General features: G+C 41.0%; 1 protein-coding gene across 1 annotated transcript in view; it reads right to left on the bottom strand.

Annotated features, from left to right (window-relative positions):
• Window positions 1-13,670, bottom strand: part of MAP3K5 (mitogen-activated protein kinase kinase kinase 5) — a 316,674-nt gene that overhangs the window by 28,420 nt on the left and 274,584 nt on the right. The window contains exons 21-24 of the mRNA XM_043962348.1: window positions 12,947-12,967; window positions 10,500-10,677; window positions 9,865-10,033; window positions 3,132-3,317 (exon numbers count right to left, since the gene is read on the bottom strand). Of these exons, the coding sequence (XP_043818283.1) occupies window positions 3,132-3,317; window positions 9,865-10,033; window positions 10,500-10,677; window positions 12,947-12,967 (554 nt within the window). The remainder of the gene's footprint in view (window positions 1-3,131; window positions 3,318-9,864; window positions 10,034-10,499; window positions 10,678-12,946; window positions 12,968-13,670) is intronic.

Consider the following 13,670-nt stretch of genomic DNA (forward strand, 5'->3'; position numbering starts at 1 on the left):
TTTATTCTGGAATAGGCTCACTAATGGGGCTTTGAGGAAAGAGGCAATCTGACCAGTACTCTTGGTCCCAGTCTGAAAAAGGACAAGCTTTGAGGAAGCTGACCTCAACAGTTAAGACAGTTGGTTTCACACAGATCAGTGGCTTTCCCCACAGCTGAAAATTCACCTGGTATTTAGGTGGTAATAATCCTCTGATTGGTCTATTTCTTCCTAAACCCCTTAATTTGGTGCTGAGTCTGCCTAGGCTTCAGAGGGGCTACTCCCCAGGAAGGTCTACTTCATTCCTGGACCTCTTCTAGTTCCAAGAACACCTGGTGGCTAATCCTGGTTCCTGCCAAATCATTTTTAAGTGGAGAAGTTGCATCACTATTGATAGTCATGGAACGACCTATACAATGAAATGGAGTGATTAACCCCTTTGGCTACCTACTACCTCCCTTACACTCCCATAAGCCAAAGTAGCTGCTGAGGTTACAGCAATAATGAAGACTTAGAGAAATTACAGGGAAAAAAAATGAAGACTTTGGTACAACTTTGCTCTTCTCACAATCCTGGCACAAAAAAAAAAATGGGGTCATTAAAGGCAACAAAGAAACACAGACTCTTCCCTGGGTCCATCTGAAGGGAAGAAACAGGAGAGAGAGTATTTGTATGGATGTCCTGGTGAAATGGGCCCATTGCCCAAGCCTGAGATCCAACAGCTCTGAATCTGAATTTAAGTGGCTAATTTGCTTTCTAACTTCCAGGCTGGAAGCCAGAAGTGTGGGCAACTGCAAATTAATCAGACTTTTTCATTCTACTTCTAGAACAAAATGAAGTGTTAAGTTCCCCCAGGCCTGGTTTTCATTCACCTTTAGCATTTATGAAACAACATCTTATTGTTAATGCATTTTACTATCATTTTAGAAACTCACTGTATCTAAATAAAGTAGGAGGCTTTTTGTCTCTGTTTTGCAGAGATCCAATGACTTGCACAAGGACCCAGAGAACACTCCAGGAAGGCCAAAGATTAGAATTCAGATTTAGAGGCATCTAGGTGGTGAAGTGGATGGAGTGAGTGCTGGGCCTGGAGTTAGGAAGACCTGAGTTCAAATCTAGCCTCAGACACTTACTAGCTATGTGTCCCTGGGCAAGTAACTTAACTTGCCAAACTATTTCAATTCAATTAAAACATTTATCAAGCACTCACCATGTGCCAGGTGCTGTGCTAATCCGCTGAGAATACAAAAAGAGGTCAAAGCTTTTCTCAAGGAGCTTACGATATAATGGGGGAGACAACATGCAAACAGATAAATAGAAAGTAAGTTGCATACAGGATAAATGGGAAATAATTCAGGGAAAACACGAGAATTAAGAGCAATTGGGGTAGGCTTTCTGTAGAAGGTGGGACTTTAGTTGTGACTACTTAAAGAAAGTGAAGGTCAGCAGTCAGAGCAGGGGAATGAGAGTGTTCCAGGGACAGAGACTGACAGGCAGGAGGCCAGTGTCACTGGATTGAAGAGAATGTTTCAAGGCGTGAGGTGGATTGAAAAGGTAGGAAGTGCCTAGGTTATGAAAGAGCCTTGGATGCCAAACAGCATTTTGTATTTGATTCTGGAGGACAAAAGGGAGATACTGTGTGTATGACATGATCACATGAAAACCACTCTAGCGGCTGAATGGAGAATGGATTGGAGTGGGAAGAGACAGCGAGGCAGGCTGACCTACTGGTGCCTACTGTAACTGTAGTAATTGAGGTGTCAGGTTTGCCTCAGTTTCTTAGCTTTAAAATGGGAGTCATCTCGCACCTACCTCCCAGGGTGATTGTGAGGATCCAGTGAGATAGTATTTGTAAAGCACGCAGCAGTGTCTGACATATAAAAGGCTCTTGGTAAGTGCCTTTTTCTTTTTCTCTTCTTAAATGTGTGAATATACCATAAATCAGACTGCAGACAGCAATGGCAAGTTTAATCTTTTGGTCCTCTAGCAAAATTTTGTAGAAAGGTTCTATATTCAGGCCAGGGCCTACAAACTACTTTCGCCATATGCCCTGAAGCCGCCCCTTCTTCTGGTCTCCTAAGCACTCTAATAGCTTCCTGGAGATAAGCTCATGGAAGCCAGGTACAGAATATGCAGTAAGCAGTTAAGACAGATGACATCATCCATCTGACTTTTGGATAATACCTATATCAGGCTCCAGCAGGGCTATTAAATCAAAAGGAAGGAAGACTGTGTTGTAACAATGTACTTTGAGAGAAATAAATAAACTCTCTTACTGGGTCATGTGGGGTTTTTGTTGACTCAGTGATGGACAGAAGTCTGGAGTACACTACCAGCTGGGGAATAGAAAACATTTCTAAAAATGGACAGATTCGGGGCGGGGGGGGGGGGGAATTAGGATAAAAACCCAGAAAGCACTGCAAGGAATTACTGGTTTAATGGAGCAGGGGGCCCAGATCCATCTCCACCATTTGTTCAATTTCCTATCCCCAATGACCACCAGGTGTCGCACTCTTGCGCAAAGAAAGTGCCGGACTAAAGAATGCTTGTGTGGCTGCTAAAGTCATCAAAATAAACGTGATGACCTACTGCATGATTTCATAAGCACAGAGTTCAGCTCCAGGAGATGTTTGTCAATTTAGCTGTTTTCCATGGTGATTAGGTTTGATGCAAGGGAACACAGATACGTAATACACGAGGAGGTTTTTTTAAATTAAAAAAAAAAAAAACCCAACCCACTAACTTTTCTTTCTTTAGTTGCTTATATAATAGCTAGCATTTACAGAAGCACTTTAAAGTTTGCAAAATGACTTATCTATGTACATATTTAAAATCAAATCTATATATACATATTGCATACTATATACACATATATGGCATAACATTTCATAACAGTATCTTATATGTGGTTTTCCTGGTTCTATAACTTATCCCCCTCCAAAAAAAGTCTTTGTTGTTAGAAGTATGATTGTAAGAAGGTGGGTGTTTTATCAGCAGCCATTGGAATCTTTTTTTTCCTTTTTTTTTTTTTAAATAAAGAATAATGAAGAGAAGACAATTGCAGGTCTATCCCGTGTTGTTCATGAATTTTAGCCTGGCTTTCAAGAGTAACAGACAAAGAAAATCTTGGGGTGGGGGTGGGGAGTACTTACAGCATCTTGGAAACCGAACAGAACCACTTGGACTTGACTGATGCCATGGCTATCGAAGTCCAGCTCCAGCTTCAGCTTAGACAGGGTGGTTGCTATGATTTTCCGATCTGTTGACCTCACAAACTCTCTGAGGCTCACAACTAAAGTGGTGATGTGCTCCCATTTTAGTTTAGGTGACTCAGATCCCTGGGGAAGAAATTAGCACGTCAGGTAGAGTCCATCTCGGCAACTTTTTCTTTATCCCACCCCAATAATTTAAAACAGTGATGGATGCATACAAAAATACTTTAAGTAAAATGTAAGGCTTTTTTGGGGGGCAGGGTGGGGCAATGAAGGTTTAGTGACTTGCCCGGGGTCACACAGCTATTAAGTGTCAAGTGTCTGAGGCTGGATTTGAACTCAAGTCCTCCTGAATCCGGGGCCGGTGCTTTATGCACTGTCACCTAACTGCCCCCCAAATGTAAGGCTTTTGACAAAATCCTCTCTCAACTTTATTTCCTTTGTTGTGACTGAGAACTGTTATTCCATGAAATATACTTCTCTTATGCTTTTATATTTATAACACAAAGACTCTAGGAAAGAATCTGTTGTATAACATTAAACAATAAGCAAGACCTTCAGCTTAATTCATAGAATTTGAGAGTTGGAATGGACCTCAAGTGGGAAATGTTATTGTTATTAAACGCCTAAGATGTCCAAAATGCCATGTTAGGTTCCTGGGATACAAAGATGAAAAAGTTTGATGCCTGCCTTGTAATTGTTTATTTAGGGAGGGAAGGGGAAAAGCAACCATTTATTTATTTAAGGTAATTGGCGATAAGTGACTTGCCCAGGGGCATTGCTAGTAAGTGTCTGAAGCTAGATTTGAACTCAGGAAGAGGAGTCTTTCTTGCCTCAGGCCCTGCACTCTATCCACCGTACCACCTAGCTGTCCATAAGAATGCTTGCAGCCATCATTAAAAGACACCTTCTCCTTTCCTTTTTTTTTTTTTGCCCAATTTACAGATTGCAAAAACTATAAAAACTTATTTTTTCCAAATTGAAATTAAATTGCAATTGGGATAGAAAAAGAAACCAAATCATAATAATGCAAAAAAATGTAGTCAAGGAGACAAACATTTTAGCTGCTCAGACATTTTATCTTCCTGAAAAATCTGCCTGTTTGTGAATAAAGTTTAGATAGCAAACTTCTTTGGCATTAGCTTTGTTTTTGTAACAGAAAAACATGTTGCTTCTTGTCCCTGCATCAATGTCCTAAGAAGGAACATTTAGTGCTTTAGTTTTTCTCTATATGGCATCATTGTAGCTCCCATTTACCAGGCTTATATAATATTGGTCCAATTCATGTATCTCCTTGGATGCTCCTTAAAGTGCCTTGAAGAGAGGCCTGACTTATACGAGAGAATAAAGGAGAGAGCTTGATTCAATGTCAATGATATTTCATAGAATCATCAACAGTTGTCATTTAAGAAGCAAACACAGTGCTCTTATATAAGGCTATTGCATATCAATGGCATTTCTGAACTAGAAACCACATTATTCTATGGATCAGGAATTGAAAAAATATATGTCAACAAAGATTTTATTAAGGACCTACTATGTGCCACGAACTGTGGTAGGTGCTGGGGGGAAAAAATAAACCTCAACATCAGCTGAATTCAAAGAAAAGCTAGTTATATTGTAATTCTTTTGGGAGGGGGCAGGGCATTGGGGTTTAAGTGACTTGCCCAGGGTCACACAGCTGGTATGGGTCAAGTGTCTGAGGCCAGATTTGAACTCAGGTCCTTCTGAATCCAGGGCTGGTACTTTATCCACTGCACCATCTAGTTGCCCACTATATTAATATAATTCTTAAGGAAAAAAAAATCTGTGGGATTTTGTCATTAGACTATTCCTAGGCATCTACAAGGGGCAGCTGGGTGGTGCAATGGATAAAGTACTAGGGTTAGAGTCAGACAGATCTGAGTTCAAATGTGGCCTCAGATACATACTGGCTGTGTGAACCTGGGCAGGCCACTCATCTTCCAAATGAGGAACACAATGGAGAAGGGAATGGCAAACTACTCCAGTATCTTTGCCCAGAAAACCCCACGGAAAACAATCACGGGGTCACATAGTTGGACATGACTGAATGACAGAACAACAACTACAACAGTCATCTACAAACCTGGGCTCTCTTTCCTGATGGCGACTAATTCACTGCGTAGTTGTTCCCTATTTCATTATTGCTAAAAGTGCACTCATAATAACACTTGATTTGTAGGACTTGAAAGATAGTGAGTTTTGTCTCTCATATCACAGATAAGAAAACTGAGGCTCAGGGAGGTTCAATGACTTGTCCAGGGTCATACAGCTAGTAAGAGTTTGAGTTGGAATTTCAACCCAGTTCTTCCTGACTCCACATTTTCTCTCCTATGTCTCTTGTGCCAAAAACAATACTCAAAATCTAAATTCTATACTTTTGAAGAAAATTTGGTATGCCTTCTGAATCAGAAAAGTGCACTGTGATTATTAATACAGGGTATCCCAAAGGTCTTGGTGCAGTTTTATAATTTGAAAGCTTATAATTTCAATGTTCCCCAAACTATAAAGTTTAAGCTATCAAAGCTTAAAACTTCACCAAGACCTTTGGGCCATGAAGTATACAGAAAGTATCTAATTCATGTATATTTAATGTGTGTATGTGTGTGTGTGTGTGTGTTTGTATATATATATATATATAAATTTTTTTTTTTGGCATAGAAAGAACTGCCACATACCCCAGACAGGCAACTAGAGGAACCGCCCTTCCTTCCCTTGCCTATTTCTTTCATCTTTCCTCTTGCTACCACAAATCCATCATTCGTTTGTCCACTTCCTCTCCCAGCCTCCCCACCCAAACTTGCTCTCTACTTCTTATTTGACTTCAGACCCAGTAGAGGGCTGGGTTGGTGAAGGAAAGTGGAAAGCGATAAAAAAACAAAAAAGGCTCAAACCAAACCAAAATTGAGAAGAAAGGTGGGGGAAAATGGATCTCTACTATGGCTCCTCCCTCCCTCCCTCGGAACCATATTGTCCCTGTCTGGTTCCATCTTTCCAATAAACCACTCTCAGCAGCTCTACTCTGCACCTCTCACTCCAGAGCTTCTTCCTCATTTCTGCTGGTGACAGATGCAAGGTGGTCTTCCTGCTTCCCAAAGGAAGTCTGTGTTGTCCTCTGAAATGTGGGTGAACATTCATTCAGTTGTCTGTATGCCCCCGAAGCTTCCATTAATACCTGAGTGGTTTTTCTGTTTTGATTGTATCTGTGTATGGGCTGATAGGGGATGAAGGAAGGAGGAAAAGAGCGGAAGGAGGGAGAATTTCTTTATGGAGGGAACTTGGGAGCTAGAAGCCGTAACCCCATGATTAAAAGGACTATATTGGACTGAACCAGACTGTCAAGAAGAAAGATAAAGTGATAATTGTAGAGCAAGGAGGAGCCAAAGACAGAGACTTCCATCCTCCTTCCACCCCAGTTATTAGCTCTCTCCTCTCTTGATATTACTCTGAATCTATTTTATACTTCTTTATCTGCATACATGTCCAATAGGAGGTAAGTTCCTTGAGAAGAGGAAATACTTGGTTTTTATCTTTATAGGCCCGGAAGCTTGCAGAGTGCCTGATATGTAGTAGACACTAAGAAAAAAGTATACTGAATGGGGCCTGGTTCTATTTATAGTCCAATAAAACAAAAAAAATTCAGGGTGAGACTTTTATGGATTTCTGGAAACTTTCTCATTTTATTTTTGACATTCTCTCATTTGCTCACAGTTACTAGGACTAAAAGTCCCTAGAAGGGCTCATAAGGGTTTGTTTGTTTATTTTTCCCTTGCTTTAAGGACAGAAATCTAGAAGAATCTTAGAGAACGGATCAGAAGAAGAGTCAAGTCAAGAAGCATTTTATTAAGTGTTTTCTATGTATCTGGTACGGTGCTAAGCACCGAGGATACAAAAAAAAAAGGGGGCAGAAAAGAATCCCTGTCCTAAAGGAATCGATAGTCTAATGGGGGGAGAGACAACAAGCAAACAACCACATAGGAGTAAGAGATTTACAAGACAAATTGGAACTAATCACAGAGGAAAGGCAAGAAGATCAAGGAGGCTGGGAAAGAGTTGTGGCTTCTGGTGAAAGGCAGGATATTAGCAGAGACTGGAAGGAAGCCAGGACATCACAACGAGAGAGGAGAAAATGCCGGACGTTGGAGTAGGGGGAACAGTAGGACGGGCCAGGTTACCAAGTTTCAAATGCTAACCAGGAGTTTGTAGCTGACTCTGGAGGTGATGGGACATCACTGGAGTATTCTTGAGCAGGGGACGTGACACATGTCTCCTTTCACTTTAGGAAAATCTCCTTGGTGGAGGATGGATTGGAGTGGGGAGAGACACGAGGAAGGGGGCCCAGTCAGAGGTTTTCATGGTAGGCCAGGCAAGAGGTGACGAGGGCCTGAATTAGCGTAGCAGCTGTAGGACTGGAGGGAAGAGGACACCTACGAGAGATGCTGTGAAGGTAGAAATGGCAAGATCTGGCAATGGACTGATGTGTGCGTGTGAGGTGAGTGAGAGTGAGCAGCTGAGGATGATGATAATTAATGATATCTACCATTTACATAGTGCTTTGAGGTCTGCAGAACATTTTACATGCTATTTCATCTGATCCTTCCAACAGCCTTTGCTGGTAGGTGCCAAGAGGATGACCCTCAAGTAGTAAGCCTGGGAAGCCTGGGTGACTGGGAGGATGGTGCTGCCCTCAATAGTAATGGGCATATTTAGAAGGGAGGAATGCTCGGGGTGGGACAGGGAAAGAAATGGTAAGTTATATTTTGAGATGCCTCTGAGATATCCAGTTGATGGAGAAGGCTAAAAAGGGTTAACAGAAGGACCAAATGTGTCTTTAGGATTATCTTATGACATTTAAACCCCCAAAACACACCCCCGGGGAAAAAGGTACCACCTCAGAGGTTGTCTTAGGACCCCAAGAATTCCAAAATAGGATATGAACCTCCCGTAAGGAGTAGATTTAAGACAATGAGGAGATAACCTACTTTTCTTACTATAAATATAACCATTTCCATCTCCCTATTCGAGACACTTTGCTTTTCTCCTTTGGGTGCTCTCCCTGTGGCCACCAGTCTTTTTTTTTTCTTTTTTGCAGGGCAATTGGGGTTAAGTGACTTGCCCAGGGTCACACAGCTAGTAAGTGTCAAGTGTCTGAGATTGGAGTTGAACTCAAGTCCTCCTGAATCCAGGGCTGGTGCTTTATCCACGGAACCATCTAGCTGCCCCCAGCCACCAGTCTTCTAATAAAATTTGGGAAACTGAGTCACTGAGTCTTATAATTCTTTGGGATGCCTCATGATCAGTTTGATCAATTAAACCCATCCCTCCACTTCACAGTTATATGCCCAAGAGGCAGCTGGAAAGTGATTATAGCTCAAGACAGAATCTAGGGTTGGGTATCTAGGGGCAGCTAGGTGGCACAGTGGGTATAAATGCCAGTCCTGGAGTTGGAAAGGACCCGAGTTCAAATCCAGCATCAGTCACTTACTAGCCATGTGACCCTGGGGCAAGTCTCTGAATCAACCCTGTGTACCTCAGTTTCTTCATCTGTCAAATGTGTTGAAGAAGGAAATGGCAAGCCACTCTAGTATCTCTGCCAAGAGGACCCCAGATGTAGTCATAAAGAGTAGGACACATCTGAAACAACTGAACAACAACGCATAGAGATTATAACTGAACCCATGATGAGATTACCAAGTCACAGAGTACAGAGGGCCTTAGACAGAACCTTGAGTATGCCCCAAGCTGGGATCTTATAAGTTTAAATGAGCTTTTATGGGCTGGTTGCCATGAACAATGCTGTTTCTATGGGAAAATATTTTTAAAATTCTACCACTCCCTCTCAAACTTATGGAACAAAAGAGTAAAGACTGATGATTTCTACTGGGCTCATATGTGAGGCAGCATGGTGTTGGACCTAGAATCAGGAAGATCTGAATTCAAGTCTGGCTTCAAACATTAGCTGTGAAACTCTGGGCAAGTCACTTAGCCCCTTTTGGTCTCAGTCCTTTGTCTGTAAAGTGAGGAAATTATACTAGATCACCTCTACAAACTTAAATCTATGATCCTAAATTTTTTATTTTTTTGAGGCAGTGGGGGTGTAAATGACTTGCCCAGGGTCACACAGTATGCATCTGAGGCTGGATTTGAACTAAGGTCCTGTGCTCTATCCACTGTGCCACTTAGCTGCTCCCAAAATCTTTATGTTTTAACAAAGCCCTTGACACATCTTATCTCATCTGTTTCTAAAAAGCAAAGCAAAGCAAAGCAAAACAAAACAAAACACCTGTGAAATAGTTACTATTACGATGCCCATTTTTCAGAAGAGGAAACATGCCTTCCATCTTCCATTTATGCCCTTTCTTCACTGGCTGTCTCCCAAGCTCTGACCCCTCATGGCAGCCTTTGAGTTTGGTTCAAATCCTTCCTCAGGCGCTTCCTAGCTTTGTGACCCTGGTTAAGTCATCTTACTTCAGTATCTCTGCTTCCTCCTCAACAAAATGAGAGGGCTGGACTCAGCGGCTTCTAAGGTCCCTTTTAACTCCAAACTGATGATCTCATGATCCTCATTTTGTTTCTTATCAGTATGATGACTTGCCCAACTATCTGAATTTGCTATCTAACATTTCAAAATTGTGTCAAGAGGTGATTTTACCTGGGCCAATGATTCCATTAGGTTTCTCACAACTTCGTCCTGGTCTTCTGTTAATATCCTATGTAGAGTGGCTCTTCGTTCGCTATCTTTTCTCAGCATAAAGAATCCAGAATCTTTTTCTTCAGGAGAAGGGGGAGCGCTGTGATCTTCAAAATTCTCATCTGGAATACTATAAAAATATGTGCACTAAAATCATTATTTTATTTATGAAACAAAGACATAAATTTATTTTCTCTCTTCCCCCATATCTCCCTCCTGCCCCCTTCTCTTTTCTTCCTTTTCTCTCCATCCCTCCCCCCACCTCCCTCTGCCCCTCCTTATCTCTTTCTCAATCTCTCTCCCTTCCTCCTGTTCCCTTACCTTCTCTCTCTATCTCTCTGCCTCTCCTCCTCTTTCTCTCCATCCCTGTCTCTGCCCCTCCTTATCTCTTTCTCAATCTCTCTCCCTCCCTCCTGTCCCCTCTCCTGCTCCCTCTCCATCCACCTCTCCTGCTCCCTCCCTTCACCCTCCTTCTCTCTCTCTCTCTCTCTCTCTCTCTCTCTCTCTCTCTCTCTCTCTCTCTCTCTCTCTCCCTCCCTCCCTCCCTCCCTCCCTCCCTCCCTCCCTCATCCACCCAAAACGAGCCAGATCTTTACCCCAGAAAGAGTGTCCGTATTCCTTTCCCATCTTTTTCTCCACAGGATTTGGCTCTTGTTTTGAAAGAGAATGGATCTACTTTTAAATCCGTGTCAGGTGAAACAGACCCATACTCGCTGCTGCTGCTTGTGTCTTCTACTAGCACAGGGACAGGCAAGGATATGCTTCTAAGATACTCTTGTTTATTAAGGAAGAGGGAGAAAAGCATAATAGGATTAAAAAAATGATCAATTATTGAAAGCAACAAATCTATGAAATGTGGACAATAGGAAGGTTCTTTTGGTTTTTTGTTTTTTGGCTGGGCAATGGGGGTTAAGTGACTTGCCCAGGGTCACACAGCTAGTAAGTGTCAAGTGTCTGAGGCCAGATTTGAACTCAGGTCCTCCTGAATCCAGGGCTGGTGCTTTATCCACTGTGCCACCTAGCTGCCCCCAATATTTTCTCTACTGTTACCCCCTACCCCCATCTCCTCCAGGTACCCTCTTTCTTCCACCTGCTTTTCAGCTCTCTTTTATGTTTTGACTTCTCTCATTAGAATGTAAACTCCTTGAGGGCAAAGGTTATCATTCTGGGTCTATTTGCTAAGCACAGATAATGATGACAGCATTTACATAGTATCTGCTATGTGCCAGGCATTGTGCTAAGCTCTTTATAAATGCTATCTCATTTGATTTTTTTTTTTTACAATAACTCTACAAGAAAGATGCTATTATTATCCCTGGGGCAGGTAGGGGGAACAGTGGATAGAGTGCTGGACCTGGATTCCAGAAGACTCCTCTTCCTGAATTCAGATCTGGCTTCAGACTTACTACCTATGTGACCCTGGGCAAGTCACTTAACCCTGTTTGACTCCATTTCCTCATCTATAAAACAATCTGGAGAAGGAAACAACAAACAGCTCCAGTATCTTTGCCAAGAAAACCCCAAATGGGGTCATGAAGAATGAGACATGACTGAAATGAATGAACAATAAAAACTGTTCTTCTCATTTTATAGTTGAAGAAATGGAGGCAGATAAGTGACTTGCCCAGGGTCACATAGCTAGCAGATTTTCTTGACTCTAAGCACAGTGTGCTAATCACTGCACCACCTAGCTGGCACCCAGCAAATCCTTAAGAAATGATTGCCAAATGGCTGCTTTTAGCTAAATGCACAAAGATGGTGGAAACACCCATTTTTCCCCCACATGGAAGCCTCTAATACATTTGATTTTTCTTGGTATTAGAATGGACCATGAATAGCATTAGTCTCTGTGGAGAGAGACATAGTTTCATATGGTGGAAAAAACACTGGGTTGGGATCCAGATGACTTTCTTTTCCATCTTATAACATGATCTCAGGCAAGTAATGTCTCTCTGGGCCTTGGTTTCTTATTAAGAAAATGAGGTTAGACTGGATAAGTTTTGTGGTATATTGCTATTCTAACTCCTGTGATAACAATAAGGGAACCTTTAGGCAATGGACAACTGACACTGCTCTACACAGATTATAATACACAGTGCTTATGTATCAAGTAAAGCATAAATAGACTATTTAGCCCAGATCTGTTGCCTCTGCTCACTCCTAAAATTGATAAAAATAATGAAAATAGATTGATTTTTTTTTTTAGAAATCCTTAAGAATTCTTTTCAAACAATTACTCTTAGATGAAAGATTTTAAAATCTATACAGGGCTCTCAAAGAACATTTAGTCCAATTGTCACTTTACAAATAAGGAAACTGAAGTAAAGCGATATGCTAATGCCACACAGGTAGTTAATGGTAGAGATGGGCCTGGCACCTAAGCCTTCTGACTCTTACTCCAAGCCTTCAGGAATAACGCTGTCAGAAATAAGAGGAAGGATATTTGATTAGGCTCCATAAAAAGTCAGTTCACCTATTTACCCACATAGTAATATAATAATCCAGTGGATAGAAGCAAACATGAGGCAATCCAGGACATGGATAATTTAAAAACTGTTCTCATTTGGCTTTGCACTATCACTTTGGAGCATATTTGCCTTCCTCATAATGATTTCCTTAGGCTAATGTTGAAGATCCATTTGTACTCTCTGAGCTCCCACCGACTGGCAGCTGCAGTTTGCAGTTCAAGGTGACAGAGTGAAAAATTTAGATTGAAAATTCACCTCAGAAAAATCTACAAAGTGGTTAGTTAACGCATAGGTAAGGCTGAGAGAGCTGACTGGATTCAAAGCCATCATTTCAAAGAACACGGTCACCAGCTCACTAGTGAAGGCAGAAAATTTAAACAGGGTGCCCAATGTGATTTACAGCTGTTTTGTCGAGTGCTGGCACATAACGCAAAATAGAATTATTTAAGCTAATTGACGAAGGAGGCTGGAGCTCAGCACACAGCATACCACACTTTGTTTCCCTGAGGGGGTGAATATTTTTTAAAAATAGCTTTATAAATAGATAAAGGTGAAAAAAACCCCACTGGACTCACCATTTGATCCAGCTGAAAGAGCTGTGGAAGGAAATGTAAGTAGAGTTAGTATGTCTTCATTTTAAATATGTTCTCATTCTTAGGTACTAACCAAAAGTCAAAGCAGGGAATGAAGAATAGATTCCTTTCAACAGATGGCTTTTTAATATATGGACCAAAAATGACAGCATGTGTATGTGTATATGTGTGTGTGTGTGTGTGTGTGTGTGTATGAATAGATATTTTCAGATAATCTATTACTTATTTTATTATAGTATATCTTTTATTACATATTTACAGGAAATATATATAATGATTTTAAGATAACATATATTTATCATCTGAAAATATATAAAAATAAATATAATCTTGAGACCTCATTTTAGAAAAAATATTTTCAGAACTCATTTCATGAAAAATGTGTGTATTTTATACATATACGTGTATATATGTATGTATGTCTTACATGGTTTTATACACATACACACGCACATATCTTTCCTGAAATAAGTTTTGAAAATTGCTGTTAGCAATTTTAAAAAAAACCTCATTTCAGGAAAAAAAAGAGGGAGAATGAATCAGATTTTTGTGTCTTGCTGCAAAAGCCCCTATGATTCATGCCTTAGTGTCTGGGAGAAAAGATTCATAGTTCCTCCCTGCCCCACCTTCCCATTCCAGTTCTGGAACTATAATCAAACCAATACTGCCATTACTATTGGAAAGGCATGTCAATCCAGTCTTTTAT

The sequence above is a fragment of the Dromiciops gliroides genome, chromosome 4, assembly GCF_019393635.1.
Source record: "Dromiciops gliroides isolate mDroGli1 chromosome 4, mDroGli1.pri, whole genome shotgun sequence".
Taxonomy (NCBI): domain Eukaryota; kingdom Metazoa; phylum Chordata; class Mammalia; order Microbiotheria; family Microbiotheriidae; genus Dromiciops; species Dromiciops gliroides.